The sequence below is a fragment of the Chiloscyllium punctatum genome, chromosome 19 (genome assembly GCF_047496795.1).
Source record: "Chiloscyllium punctatum isolate Juve2018m chromosome 19, sChiPun1.3, whole genome shotgun sequence".
Taxonomy (NCBI): Eukaryota; Metazoa; Chordata; class Chondrichthyes; order Orectolobiformes; family Hemiscylliidae; genus Chiloscyllium; species Chiloscyllium punctatum.
This window is the reverse complement of record NC_092757.1, coordinates 63,738,453-63,753,374: the sequence shown is the minus strand read 5'-3', so window position 1 is coordinate 63,753,374 and position 14,922 is coordinate 63,738,453. Positions and strand designations below refer to the sequence as shown.

Sequence of the window (14,922 nt, the reverse complement as noted above, 5' to 3'; positions counted from 1 at the left end):
TCAACATCACATTCCTTAGGGATATTAAGGAGGGTAATAAATTCTGGTCCAACCAATGAAGGCCTCATCTGTTGAATGAATTAAAAATTCCAAAACCCAGTCAGTAGCTATCCCTGGTCCTGAATGCTGCCAATCTCCAGTCTTGTCTGATACCAATTCCCAATGCCAAATGGTGCCAATCCCCAGTCTCAGTTGGTGCTAATCACCAGTCCTGGCTGGTGCCCATCTCAGGCTTTGTTTGATGCCAACCTCCAATCTCAGTTGAAGCCAACCCCCCATCTCCACCAGTGCTAATCCCCAATCCTGGCTGGTGCCCATCCCCAGTCTCAATTGATGCCAATCCCCAATCTTGGCTTCTACCAATCCTCAATCCTGTCTTGTGGCAGTGCCAGTGATACATTCACTGCAGCCACTTAATTTCGAAGTTCCTCCTCCAATCATAGGCTGGAGGCTGGTTTTCTCCAATGTTTGTGGATTGTAAGCCCATCAGCAGCAAATACAAAGAAGGAACATGCTGTGATTGGAGGAGCATGAGAGAAACAGGAATGCTGATTGGAAGAATAGCTCTTCACATAATCTATCTCTAACACAGGGATGAGCCTGCTCTCATTGATCAACCTTTTGATTGATTATTCTTGGGAATCTTTGGAGCTCTGAGGTGAATCTGTGGATTTTGAACACTGGCAGGGCAGAGGTGAAATGAGAGCTGGGTGATTGTAAAGATAGGTATTGAAGATTTGAGTTATAAAGAAAAGCTGGATAGGTTGGGACTTTTATCACTGGAGCTTAGGAGGTTGAAAGGCAAGCTGAAAGAAGTTTGTAAAATAACGAAGGGTACAGTCGTTGTCTTTTCCCTAGGATGGGGTTTTCAAGACATTTTTAAGGAGAGAGGTTTAAAAAAGACATGAGTGCAAACACTTGACACACAGGTTGGTTTGCATGAGGAATGACCTTCCTGAGGAAGTGGTGGATGTGGGTACAATTACAACATTTAAAAGACTTTTGGATAAGTATGTGAATAGGAAAGGTTTGGAGGGATATGGACTAGGAACAGGCAGGTGGGACTAGTTCAATTTGGTCTTATCCTCAGTATGGAATGGTTGAACTGAAGGATCTGTTTCTATGCTGTATGACTCCATCACTCCATGCAAGAGGAATAAAGTGATGATAGTATTTTGCAAAGCAGTTTGAGTCCTAGGGTAGGTATAGAGAACAATATATTTTCGTACTCCACACTGTAGGTTGAATATAGTATACATATTTCTGTAGTGGTGGAAAGGAAGAAAGAAGAAAAAAACAGCATCGTGATTGCCTGACGTTAATAGATCCTTGTTTATTGATTCTTCCCTGTGGTGCTCTGCTGAGAATGAAAATGAGAAAGTTGGGGGAGAGTGGCAGTACCACTTCTCTATCCATGGGGCACAACTGACTGACTGCTTTGCTGTGCATGGAGGATTGCTGTCCAATGAGACTGTGCCTCTTCTCTCTGACCTTGTCTAAAAGGGCAATGAGAGATCAACTGTTCTTATCATCACCTTCCATCTGCTCACTGACAAATTACAGGTTTTGAAATAACTGCACAGAGGCTGGTATCCCGTCACCAAGTCACCTTTTATTTACTTGTGCACAGTACACTGTGACCAGCCAGCTCGGAGTCAGTCCCCTGAACTGAGGAGATTCTAAATCCCCTGTTTATATATTTTTTTTCCAGCCAATGAATCAACAGCTCCCTGGTGAGAACCTAAAGTACAGCAGTATCAGGTTGTGAAGATCAGCCAGCTCAAAAATCAGTCCTCAAAATGAAATACCAATAACAAACCGGATATGTAGGTCAGCCAGTTCAGGAAACAGGTTCCCAAAAACCAACAGCAGTACACAGGCTATATGGCCAGTCAGCTCGGAGTCAGGCCCCTGGCCCGAGGAGATTCTAAATCCCCTGTTAATATGTTTTTTTGCCTATTTTCCCCAGCACCCATGTCATGTGTGTGCAGGTGTAGGACGAAGTGAAAACACGAGTGCGTAAACCTTTATTTATATTCCACCACCAGGAAGAAAGGAAACACCTGAGTGGCCAGGCAGAGCTCTGCTCAACGAAGGGCAATGCCTAAGTGATTGAGAAAGTAAAGGGGAGGGGTCAAATCAAAATAGAATTGGAGGGGGAAATAAAACACTCCGCACCCTGCAGTGTGCACTTCTCCCTGAAAATCTCGAGGATGTCGGTGGACACCGTGTGCTCCTTCTCTAGGGACACCCGGGCCTGGACATAACTGCGGAAGAGGGGCAGGCAATTGCCATAACAACCCCCTCCACGGCCTGCTGCCTGGACTTGTTTAAGGCCATTTTGGCTAGGCCCCGGAGCAGACCCATGAGGAGATCCTCTGACCTGCCTTCCCGCTCCGCACCTAGCTGTTTATACATTTTTTTCTTTGTTTTTCCTTTTTATTCCCCCCCCCCCACACTACTGCCTAACAGCAGTTGTACTTATTTTTTCCCCAGCACCCATGTTGTGTGTGTGCAGGTGTGAGACACTGTGAAAGACACAAGGTGCATGAATCTTTATTCAACTTCCACCAGCAGGAAAGAAGGAAGCACTGGAGTTGCCAGAGACAAGCAGTGCCCTTCACATCAAAGGGCAATGCTGCATGATCAAACAATGAAGGGGAGGGCAGAGATTAAATCAAAATAGAGTTGGACGGGGAAATAATACACTCCACTCCCTGCGGTGCCCATCTCTCCCTGAGCAGCTCAAGGGTGTTGGTAGACACTGTGTGCTTCCTCTCCAGGGCTCTAACATAACTGTGGAAGAGGGGCAGGCAGTCGGCCCTAACAACCCCCTCCATGGCCCGTTGCCTGGACCTGTTTATGGCCAGTTTAGCCAGGCCTAAGAGCAGACCCATGAGGAGATCCTCTGACCTGCCTCCCCACTCCGCACCTAACTGTTTGAATTGGTCAGCTAAGGCTTTCCTGATTGGCCCGGGTTAACAACCCCAGTCAAAAGCCTCATACTCAAGTGAGACTCCCTCTGGTTCACATCACTACAGGCTTTGTCTCTTTAACCATATTAACATTAAATTGATGAGGTGGTAAGAATCATGGTTATGTCACTGGACTAGTCATTCAGAGGCCTAGATCAATGTTTTGAGGATGAGGGTTCAAATCCTGCTATGTTAGCTGGCAGAATGATCTCCAGGAAGATGCCATTAATTCTCCTAAATATTCATCTGGTTCACAATTGCCAACTTTACCTGTTTTGTTCTACATGTGACTCCAGACTCCAAACAGTAAAATGTTTGACTATTCACTGCCCACAGAAATGACTGAGTGCAAACCACTCAGTTCAAGGGCAGTTAGGAATGGACAACAAGTGTTGATCCTGCCAGTGATTTCCACATCCCAAGACAGATTTTAAAATTGCAGGTTATGCTCTGGGGAGGTTTGGGAGAGAAACTTCTCCCATAGTTCCAAAACTCAGAAATCTGCAGAATACTTTCACACAGTTATGAGTTAGGATTCGTGGAGATTCAGCTGCTGATATGGGTTTACGAATTGTGAAATCTGTGGATGATCAGTGTAACGTTCTGATGCAACAGTGGTGTAACTGATAATGAGGAAATCCTGTTACATGTTCCTTTTCATTGACATGGGGTGTGTTTTCTGTGTTCTCTATAGAAGAACTAAAGGCCCCATTGGAAGAATATGTTCACAAACGCTACCCTGGCCTGGTGAAGGTAGTACGGAATGAAAAGCGTGAAGGCCTGATCCGAGCCCGAGTGCAGGGGTGGAAAGCTGCGACAGCATTGATCACAGGATTCTTTGATGCTCATGTGGAGTTTAGTGCAGGATGGTAAGTAGCTATTCAAATAATATTGAGTACTGCACATTAAAAATTAAACAGCATCACTCTTTACTTACATGAATGGATTTATTCCTTTTAAAATCAATACCTGCCTTCTTCATAAAGGTGGAACAAAGGTTTTCCTTAGCTTTACCTGCTAAGTGTCACCTCATCATCGAAACTAGGGAGCTGTTTATTGACAGCAAAGGAAATTATGACCTGCCAGGATGCAGTATTATAGATGGTTATGAATCAATTATGCTGGTGTAAAGGGATAGAAATAATTGATTTCGAGCAACTTGGCATGAGTTGAGGCAAATTAAAGTTACTTCAAATAGTTCAAAATGTTTAGCTCCAAGCATGAAGCACAATCTCCGATAGTGCCTTCTACAAACCATTGTCTTCCCTAGTATTATGTCCACTTCTGTGTCTTGGGTCACTAAATAGAACATACTGGCATTGAAGAGAATCCTATCATGGACACTAAACTGAGATTATTGGACAGTTGGTCTTGGAAAAGTTTCATGCTGTGAGGAATGTTTGGGAAATAAGTGACAGCTTATAGGAGCTTATAGACACAATTACTTAAATACTTAAGATCTTTGAGAGTAGTAAGTAAACTGGAGCCTAGAGTACTGTTCACAACTAGCACCAGCTCTACAAAAGGGATAGGAATCCACACACAAGTGAGAAAAGGTGAATATATAGTTAAAATCTAACTTCATGCCAGCTGTACCAAACATGGGAAATTGTGAAAACAGAACATTACAAACTTTAAAAGACTGTAAGTATGGATAGATATCAGAGTGGGGTATTAACATTGACTCTAAGGTCAGATTAATGGATAGAAATGGTTGTCTATGGTGTAGTGTATTCTGTGCTTCAAAGGAATTTGGGACCAGTTGGTGATTCACTTATGTGTGCTGTGGGCTGAGATGATACCGGATCATGGTAAATAAAAGTGACTAAGACTGTTCCTGTGTGTAGATTGCAAATGCAAGCACAGAACAATTGGCTGAATAGCCTGTTTCCTTGTTCTGATTGGTGATGATAAGTCATGAAGACCTGGAATAGATTGCCTTAGAAAATCATAGAGAAAGTTTCAGATTATCTGAAGTTGGCAAAAGATGTATTTTTCCATTCTATTTATCTCTCTGAGATCTGCAGTGATTTAGTCACTGCACCGTTCTTCAGCTGAGACTAGAAGCAAGAAAACATATAAAATTACTTTCCATTGAACTTTGGCTGTTTTGACTCAGTGACTGAAGGTGCATAAATACGTAATCAATAATTATCTTCCTTGCCTTTGTACCTGACTGGTGATTTCTTACATAGTGTGGTAAAGTAAGAGAAATGTAACATTTTCATGCATACATTTCATAAAACCCAACCGAAAAGTAAATGAAATATAAAATAAAGAGCTGCAGGTACTGGAAATTTGAAATAAAAGTGGAAATTCCTGGCAAAACTCAGCAGGTCTGGCAGCACCTGTGGAGAAGAAGCAGTGTCAACATTTCAGGTCCAGTGACCCTTCATCGAGATCTGACTCCTCTGACTGATTGAGTGCTATCTAGAGTTTAGAATTAGCTGAACAGCAGTCAATATTGATGTAGTACATTGACTTGGAAACTAAATCTTATAATACAAAATCAAGTAAGCAAATCTCAACATTTAAGGAGCGCATTGATGAAGGCAACCACTCAAGAATAAATGGATATTTTGTAGGGTATATGCAACAAGTATAAAAGTATCAGGAAAAACGATTTGAGAAGCCTCAGTATGCAACGTCTTCTTGTGCAAAGCTTTCATAAAGGTTCTTTGGGAGTAAGGTTGTACAAACCATTCAAAAACTAGTGCAATGTACTTCCTTCAGAAAATGCCATACCTGTGGGCAATCTTTTGGTCTATTATTTTGTTCCATATTGGGTTAATTCAAGTCATTGCTAATAAGAAGAGAAAGACTTGTATTTATAGATATTTTCTGATCAGCATGTTTGGAGATATTTTTAAACACGTGGGAGCAGGTGGGTCATGAACCCTGTGGTTGGATGGGCCACTCAAATGATGGATTTATGAAAAGAAAGGACAATAAATGAGGCATGCTGGGAAATTGAGGCAAGTCTTGGCAAAAAAAGTGACTGTGCTCAAAGATTCTGAATAAACATGCTGCAGAAATCAAACAGGATGTAGCTCCAGACAGACAGTATGTAATTGACCAAACGGTTGCAGACCATACAATACACTTGAATTTGAATGGAAAAGAATCAACCTGAATGACATCTCCAGAACAATTGGAGACATTGAATTGTTTACCAATCACAAGGGCGCCTCAAACCCTTATTTGGAGACGTCTACCTAACCTACATGCACATAATACCTCCAGGAATGGATACCCAAGGACCACTCTACCAAGGACATGTCAATGCTTGGTTGGGTCTGATCGATCAAGGTGATCAAGCCCTGATCGAACTGTTGGTAGACATTGAAGACTCTCCCAAAAGGGCACAAAGACTCCTAAGTGTAAGAATCACTGCAACACCATCCTCAGGGATGGTAACTCAAGACCAACCATCAAGAGGAGAGTAGAGTAGCTTTTTATTTGTCATTTCCACCAAATACAACTGATACAGTAAAAACGAGACAGCATTTCCCCAGGACCGAGGGTGTTACATAAACAGCACAAACTACACATTCGTACGTGGCATAAAGTGTATAAGAAGTGCAAATCAATGTAAGTTACAGTGTAACAGAAGAATGATGAATAATAGACATTGTTCTAGCAACAATTTGAAGTTGGGCAAAGAATTTCAGACAGGAAAGAGTCTGGTCATACTGTGTTAAGGAGCCTGATAGCTTGGGAGGAAGAAATGGTTGTACAGTCTGGCTGTGAGAGACCGAATGCACCGGTATCTTCTGCCAGATGGCAGGAGGGAGAAGAGTTTGAGTGAGGGGTGTGTGGGGTCTTCCACACTGCTCTTAAGCCTTTCGGATGCAGTGTGTGGTGTAAATGTCTGTAATGGAGGGAAGAGAGACCCCGATGATCTCCTTAGCTATCTGTTGTAGGGTGTTACAGTTTGAGATGGTGCAATTCCTGAACCAGGCAGTGATGCAGCAGCTCAGGGTACTCTCAATGAACCTCCTGTAGAATGTGGTGGGGATTGGGGGTGGGAGGTGGGCTTTCCTCAACCTGAGCCGAAAGTGCAGATGCTACTGGGTTTTCTTGGCTATGGAGCTGGTGTTGAGAGTCCAGGTGAGGTTTTCCGCCAGGTGTACACCAAGAAATTTGGTGCTCCTCACATTCTCCACGAGGAAGCCGTTGATTTCCAGCAGAGAGCGGTCCAGTCAACAACCCTCCTGAAGTCAACAACTATCTCTTTCGTCTTATCCATGTTCAGAGACAGGTTGTTGGCTCTGCACCAGTCCGTTAGTCGGTGCACCTCCTCTCTGTATGCTGACTTGTTGTTCATGCTGACAAGACCCACTACAGTTGTATCATCAGCGAACTTGATGATGTGATTTAACCCATGCATCGCTGCACAGTCATGTGTCAGCATGCTGAACAGCAATGGACTGAGCACACAGCTCTGGGAGGTGCCCGTGCTCTGTGTGATGGTGTTGGAGATGCTGAAGACACACCTGGGGCCACCGTGAGAAGACCAGACGATCATCACCACATGGATCAAGGCCAAGATCTAATGTAGTGGCATATGATCATCCAGAGTTAAGTTAAAACGCAAGATATTTGATTAGATTTATCGTATAAATTGTTAGTTTGTAGAGTATTTTATTATTATTCTATTAATTGTGTTAAATAAATATTATCGACTATTACTGTTAAGAGTTGACTCCCAGTTTCTTTGCTAGATATAAGAATTAAAACACGCTGCGTGGCAGGTGCAACAACCCAGGCTTCTGGCTCAGAGGGAGGGACACTACCACTGCACCACAAGAGCCCCAAAGATTAGCATTTCTATTGTGCTTTTCTTGCCTGTCAATGACTCAAAGTACTTATCAGGTTAGATTAGATTAGATTACTTACAGTGTGGAAACAGGCCCTTCGGCCCAACAAGTCCACACCACCCCGCCGAAGCGCAACCCACCCATACCCCTACATCTACCCCTTATCTAACACTACGGGCAATTTAGCATGGCCAATTCACCTGACCTGCACATCTTTGGACTGTGGGAGGAAACCGGAGCACCCGGAGGAAACCCACGCAGACACGGGGAGAATGTGCAAACTCCACACAGTCAGTCGCCTGAGGCGGGAATTGAACCCAGGTCTCTGGAGCTGTGAGGCAGCAGTGCTAACCACTGTGCCACCGTGCCGCCCATAATACTAGGTATTCTAGTATTTTTGAAGTGCAGTTACTATTATAACCTAACAAATGGGATGGAGAGTTTACACACAGTAAACTCACACAACAGCAATGTGAGAATTAGCAGAAAATCTGTTTTTGTGATGTTGGTTGATGGTGTGGCCAGGAAACCAGAGATAACTTTTTAGTTCTTTCTCAGAAATGCACTGGAACTGGAAGTTAGCCTTGATTTTTGTGCTAACCCTGAAATGGATCTTAAACAGGAAACTTTGCGATACAGAGGCAAGAGGGCCACCAAGTGACCCATAACTGGATTTCCAGGTAAAAACCTCCAATATTTTATCATCTATTGATATAAGGTTAGTTGTCTGCAGACACTGAAAATTATTATTTTATGTTTCTAAAAAGGCACATGCTGTGCTAGTTTGTTTGCAATCCAGTGACTTCTTGTGATAAATACAATCACTTCATAGATTTTCAGCCAAACCCCATTTGACGTTTTTCAATATCTGCAGTTCTTGTGAATTGATTGGTTTGCTAGACTGTTGAAGATATTGTGAGTAATTTTGTATCAAATTATTAAGTTTAGTCAATGAATCTGTTGTGTTTGGGAGCTTCTTGCTGTAGTGTCTCCAACTCTGATCATTTTCCAGCATAATTACTTCACATTAAATATAATAATTTTAATGCATCATAACAAAGAGAAACATGAGAGCAGCAGAAAACATGGAAAACTGACTATTGCACCAGCTAAAGACAGAATTAGATCTTGACTCTGTGTGAGAATGTAATGTGGGTAAAAGTTAGACAGTAATTCATTATTATATCACGTCCTGATTTTCACTTCCATCAGTTCCCTCGATCGGAAATTTTCCCCCTTAATTGGAAATTTCCAAATAATTAACACTCTACAGGTGAGAATTGCAATGGATCAAAGGTATTTCTACCTGGAAGAGTGTTAATTATTTGGAACAAATCTGCTAGAGAAGGCAGCAAAAACAAACTAAACTACATTGGCATGAAGTTAAAAATCACACAACACCAGATTATAGTCCAACAGGTTTAATTGGAAGCACTCTTTTCCAATCAAGGTATTTTTCAATGTATAATTTCAGTTACATCAAACTGTAAACTTTTGCTATAGCTTCTGTATCTTACAATTGTGTACTCCACAACCACCTGATGAAGGAGCAGCGCTCTGAAAGCTACAGTTTCCAATTAAGCATGCTGGAATATAACCTGGTGTTATGTGATCTTTAACTTTGTACACCCCAGTCCAACACCAGCATCACCAAATCATGACTACATTGGCATGAATCAGAATGTAATTTGATCAAGTGTCTATTGTTTTTGTATCTAACATTTGAAAGACTAAACTCTTTTAATGTCACATTACTGCCCTCCCCATCTACACACACACAAACACCACCTCAACTATCTGTTCTCTGAATGTCCTCCGTTGCTTCATTAATGCTTTACCCTGAAAGAACTTTTCCAATATGTTGGTGCTCAATGTTTTCTTAAATCACCATTTGTTAGCTTTTCCTCAGTTGAGTATTTTTCAATATTTTCTGCTCCCTTCCCACAATTGCTGAAAACTAAATGATGTTTTGGTTACTGTTCACTATACGATCATCTACTGCATCACAGTTCACTTGCTGTACTTTTGATCCGAACACTACTTCCTTTCTTGTTGGATTGGAGACCTATCGATCAAGAATGTTCTTCTGTGTGCGTAGCAAAAAATTTATTTCTACTTTTCACACTTGTTGATCCCAGTCAACTATGAGGAAATTAATGTCAACAATACTTTTGATATGTAACTTCGAAATTTGCCAAGAAAACCCGCTTATCTATCTCCTTCTCATGGTTTGCAGCTTCATTTAAAAAAGACTCCCAACAATGCGATGACTCACACTCTGTTTGTTACCTCAAACCAAATTTTCCTAGAATCATTTAACGTATACATTCTATTTAGAAATATTCATCCACAAGCAATGCTGCCACAGTCAATCATTTTTCTCCTCTGTCGTTCCTGAATGTCGGCAAACAGGAATTGAGTATAGAACAGTACAGCACTGCAACAGGCCAAGACTGTTTGTGCTGGTTGTGATGCAATTTGAAACTAATCCAATTTGCCAACATATGGACCTTATCCCTACGTTCTCTGCCTGTTCATGTGTCTAATAAGAGCTGTTCACGGTCCTGTTTCAGCTTTGTTTCTGTTCATCATAATTCCTTCTGGCAACTCAGCTTGTAGCCCATCAATCTTATTAGTTACACTCCTAACATTAACTTAGATATAATTAGACTTACTTTGCCATTTTTGTTGTTTTCCTCAATCTGGTGCCTTCAGTCTTTGGAATATTCCTAATTTTTAATTTCTATAATATTCTCTCTGTCCCTGATCACATGCCTCACCTTTTCATTCTTTTCTTGTTCCTCTCTTCTGCAAAATTAATTTAAACCCTTGAAAGGTACAAGCTAATTGAGTTATGACTTATGGTTTTGCACCTCCTCTACAAGTGGAGACGTCATTCCCAATCTATCATTTGTCCATTAATTTAAAATGCCTCTTTCAGTTTACCTTCACATTTAGTCTTTTAATAAATGGATTCTTTCAAGTCTGTTTAATGTTTGTGGAATATCTTTGCATCTTCTCCAATGAATCAATATCCTGTTCATAACACATAGGTGAGAAATGTGTACATTGCTCTGTTTCCAAACAAAGCACAGTATAAATCTCAGATTGGGATTGGTTAGTTTAGTTGGCTGGATAGCTGGTTGTGATGCAGAACGGCAGGGGTTCAATTCCCACACTGGCTGAGGTCGCCATGTAGACCATTCTTTTCAACTCTGACTCTCACCTGAGGCATGATAACCCTCAAGTCGTCTCTCTCTGACAGACAGAAAGAGAAACAAACTCTATGCAGGAAGGAAATGTTTAACTGGATACTTGGAAAAAAGACAATGAAGATGACTCATTCTGTATAGTTGGGAACTTTGAGAAATCAGGAGCAATTGGATTTCTCTATACTGTTAGAACTCAGTGGCAAGTTATAGAAGTTACTACTGAGCTACATGTTGGAGTCAGGGCTCCAGAATGGTGCTGGGTGCTGTGGAAGCTCAGAAGAGGCAGAGTGCCACTGATAGTTCAGTTCAATGGAGAGTATGAGTTGAAAGTCCACCAGCTGCAATTGCTTGATGCAACTAAACTAGATTAAAGATTAGGAAAAAGATGAAGGGACAGTTTTATCTGCATAAAGCTAGCTTTTTGTAAAAAAAACTTGAGTTGTCCCAGTGATGAAATGCTGGCATACAGTTTGCATGTATCCAGGGGAACATGATCCAATGAAATGAAGGTCAACTGATCAATAGCTATAAAGGTAGTTTCACAATAGAGTAGCTTTTGCGGGAATTCCAACGTTTCAAATCAGAAGTAGAAAGAAACTTTGGTAAAACTTAATGCAATTTAATGAAACATAGTGTCATGAATGCCTGTTGCTGAAAAACAGTTTTCAAGGAAGATGACAGTGGAGTAGGACATGTTCTGAATCTGAGATATGTCTGCTGTCTGTCTTTTCTTTCCTCTATTTTCTTGTTTTCATTTTCTTTTGGTTTATTTACCTCTTGTTAAAGAACTTGGGAGCTTGTGGCAATGGCATTGGTGGCAGCAGGTAGGCCCAATGTGGACTTGTGATGTCAGAGCGGGTTTGGGTGCATCAGAGAGGCAAGCCTAGCATTAACTCATGTCTGCTGTGGTAGAGGCGAGTTTATGTTCCTGACTGTGTCCCTCTCCAGCACAGATTCATGGAGGCAGCAGCGGAGGTGAGTTTGGACCCAATACAAGACTCTGTGGAATTGGCAGCAGCTGCATGGACATGGTGGGCCTAGGGCGGATACATGGCAGCAGCAGAGTCGAGTTTGAGATGGTGTAATGCCTGGTGTCAGTGACATCTGCATTGGTGAGGGTCCAGGGAAGACCTGTGGTGGTGAGGGCATTGGTGGAGATGTGATGGCACCGAAGAATGGGGACTTTCCTTCCATAGCGTCAGTGTGTCAAAGTGGACCCGTGCCTGGCTATCAGATCTATCGACCATGACAATAGACAATAGGCAATAGGTGCAGGGGTAGGCCATTCGGCCCTTCAAGCCAGCACCACGATTCTTTATGATCATGGCTGATCATCCACAATCAGTATCCTGTTCCTGCCTTATCCCCATAACCCTTGACAGAGCAATTAACAAGGAGGACTGTAAAAGTTGAATACTTTTTCTTTTTGTTTTGGTTTACCTTTGTGTGTTTTAAGATGGTGTTAGAGAGTGGCGAAACTATACAACAACTTTCACTAGATTTTGTAACAAAATACATGTAACAATAAACAAATAAATAAATATAAACTTGACTATGTTTGCTAATTGATGAACTCTGTATGATGTTTCACCAGAATGTCTATGACCAATATTTACTTCAAGTTAATTCTCGACATTAGAAATTCCATTGTTTCTATCTTTGCACAGTCCAAACCAATTTTATGCAAAAAAATGTTGCAATATTTGCTTGAGTAAGAATTATTTGCAATTAACTACTTATTATTGGTTGATGAAAGAAATCTGGCTGAGTTGTGTTTGATACTAAACCAAATACAATGTAAAGCTTATGTAATTGATCATACCATCCCTCTTCAGATAATTTGATTTGCTCAATGCGCTATCAAAACAAAAGGCTGAAAGCATGGGAACAGCAAAAGTAATAAGCACTGACAACATAGTTACAGTGCTGAAAAGCCTAATGCTGCAGACCTGGTGTAATATTAATCTAAGTGTTCCAATACTGCTACAGCTAGGCTTCTATCTATCAATGTGGAAAATTTTGCGGTGTCCTGTTTATTAAAAGCATGCAAATTCCAATCTGGCCAAGTGTTCCCAATCAGGTTAGTTTCAGTCATTTAGCATAGAAGGGGTCATTGACAGTGTAATCAAATTGACGTACTCAATAATGACCTCCTTATTTAGGTTTCCACCAGGACCATTTGGTTCTCAGGTTTGTTGTCCCATTAACTCAAAGATGATCCGAACTCAGAAATTCCAGACACCAAGGCAGATTTGGTTCAGTATAACATTAAAGAATCCAGGAAAACTGAAGTTAAACAAAGTAAGTAAGTTAAACAAAAGCAGGTAGTTGTAGTTGTTGGATATTGATCATCTCACACTGGTCATCATGGCAGGAGTTCCCCAGTATATATCCTAATTTCAGCCATCATCAGCTGCTTCATCCAACATAACAGAATTGCTAATAATCGTGCACTGTCCAGTTTCATTGAAAGGGTAATGAAATAGTCTGTGTCAGTTAACACCAATGTCCAATATCCAGACTTGGCTGAGAAATGATAAATGACATTCATGTTGGACAAATGCGGGCGTCATTCAAAAAGATCAACAGAGCCCAAGGTAAAGTAGTCCTCTTGATTGGCATCCCATCCATCAATTTAAACTTTTACTCAGTCTCCAGTGGATTAATGTAGCTGACGTGCTTTTAATAAGATGCACTGCAGCAACTTTCAAACACTTGATCTGTACTGGAGTGGCAGGGGTGGAAGGTACATGGGAACATTATTGCCTACAAGATCCCCTCCAAGACACACAAATCCTGAATTGAAAATACATCTCTGTTCTTTCATTATTGCTTAATTATATACAGGAAACTCTCAGTAGGAGCTTTCATATTCTCCCCATTTGGAGTTTGCACATTTTTCTCATGTCTGCCTGAGTTTTCTCAGGTTACTTCAGTTTCCTCCCACAGTCTAAAGATGTGCAGGTTAGGTGGATTGGCCATGGAGTCCACCTGGTTACAGGGATAGGATGGGGCATGGGCCTGGGTAGGATGCTGTTTGGAGAGTCGGTGTGGACTGGATGGGCCGATTCTATTGATTCTATGATTCCATAGCAACATTGTGTACCTTTACGACATAGTCTACAGCAAATTGGTAGCTCACTATCCTATACGCAATAGCACTTAGGAATGACAAAAAATATTAGCCAGACCAGTGACATTTACATCCATTAAATGAATCAATAATTTTAACAAAACTGAAGCCTTTGCCCATCACTTTGCAGGCAGCAGACAGCATGATAACATCTTGACTGCACATCACTAATAATACCCATGGAAAATTATTTTCTGGAATCTGAAACATTTTTGTTTTTGAAGCCATATCTGGCATTGCTTTGTGTTTTAAATTCCAAATGCACATGATATTCAAATACTTTATGCTCTGAAGCAGAAAGATGGAAAAAATAGATAATGTTGATAGTTCATAAAAATGTCAGGAAAACATTTAGATTTAAACATTTTTAAAATCCTTATTGCATTACTGACTGGTTTTAATGACTGAAAGATTAATGAATGCTGAATCGAAAATAAAAATTCTAAGAGCATCAGAGACATTTGGAGCATTGTGCCTTTTAGAAATACAACTTATTGTATATTGTCTTCAGATCATTCCATTGCACATTTGAGCTGGTGGTGTGACTGAAGTTGTCCTTTGAAATTTTTCAGGGGCTTGAGATTGCCAACTGCACCCTTCACCAATTGGCTAGGAGAAAGCACCCACATCCACCAACCTCACTGCCCCATGGCTGAACACTTCAACTCACTCTCCCATTCCGTCAAGGACATGCAGGCCCGGGGCCTCCTCCACCACCAAATCTTTACCACCCGAGGCCTGGAGGAAGAATGCTCATATTCCGCATTGGGACCCTGCAACCA

The 14,922-nt window shown here is 41.3% G+C and overlaps 1 protein-coding gene across 2 annotated transcripts in view; it reads left to right on the top strand.

Moving 5' to 3' along the window:
• Positions 1-14,922, top strand: part of galnt17 (polypeptide N-acetylgalactosaminyltransferase 17) — a 416,397-nt gene that overhangs the window by 107,417 nt on the left and 294,058 nt on the right. For both annotated transcript variants that reach the window (XM_072589562.1, XM_072589561.1), the window contains one exon: positions 3,670-3,844. In XM_072589562.1, coding sequence (XP_072445663.1) covers positions 3,670-3,844 — 175 coding nt within the window. The remainder of the gene's footprint in view (positions 1-3,669; positions 3,845-14,922) is intronic.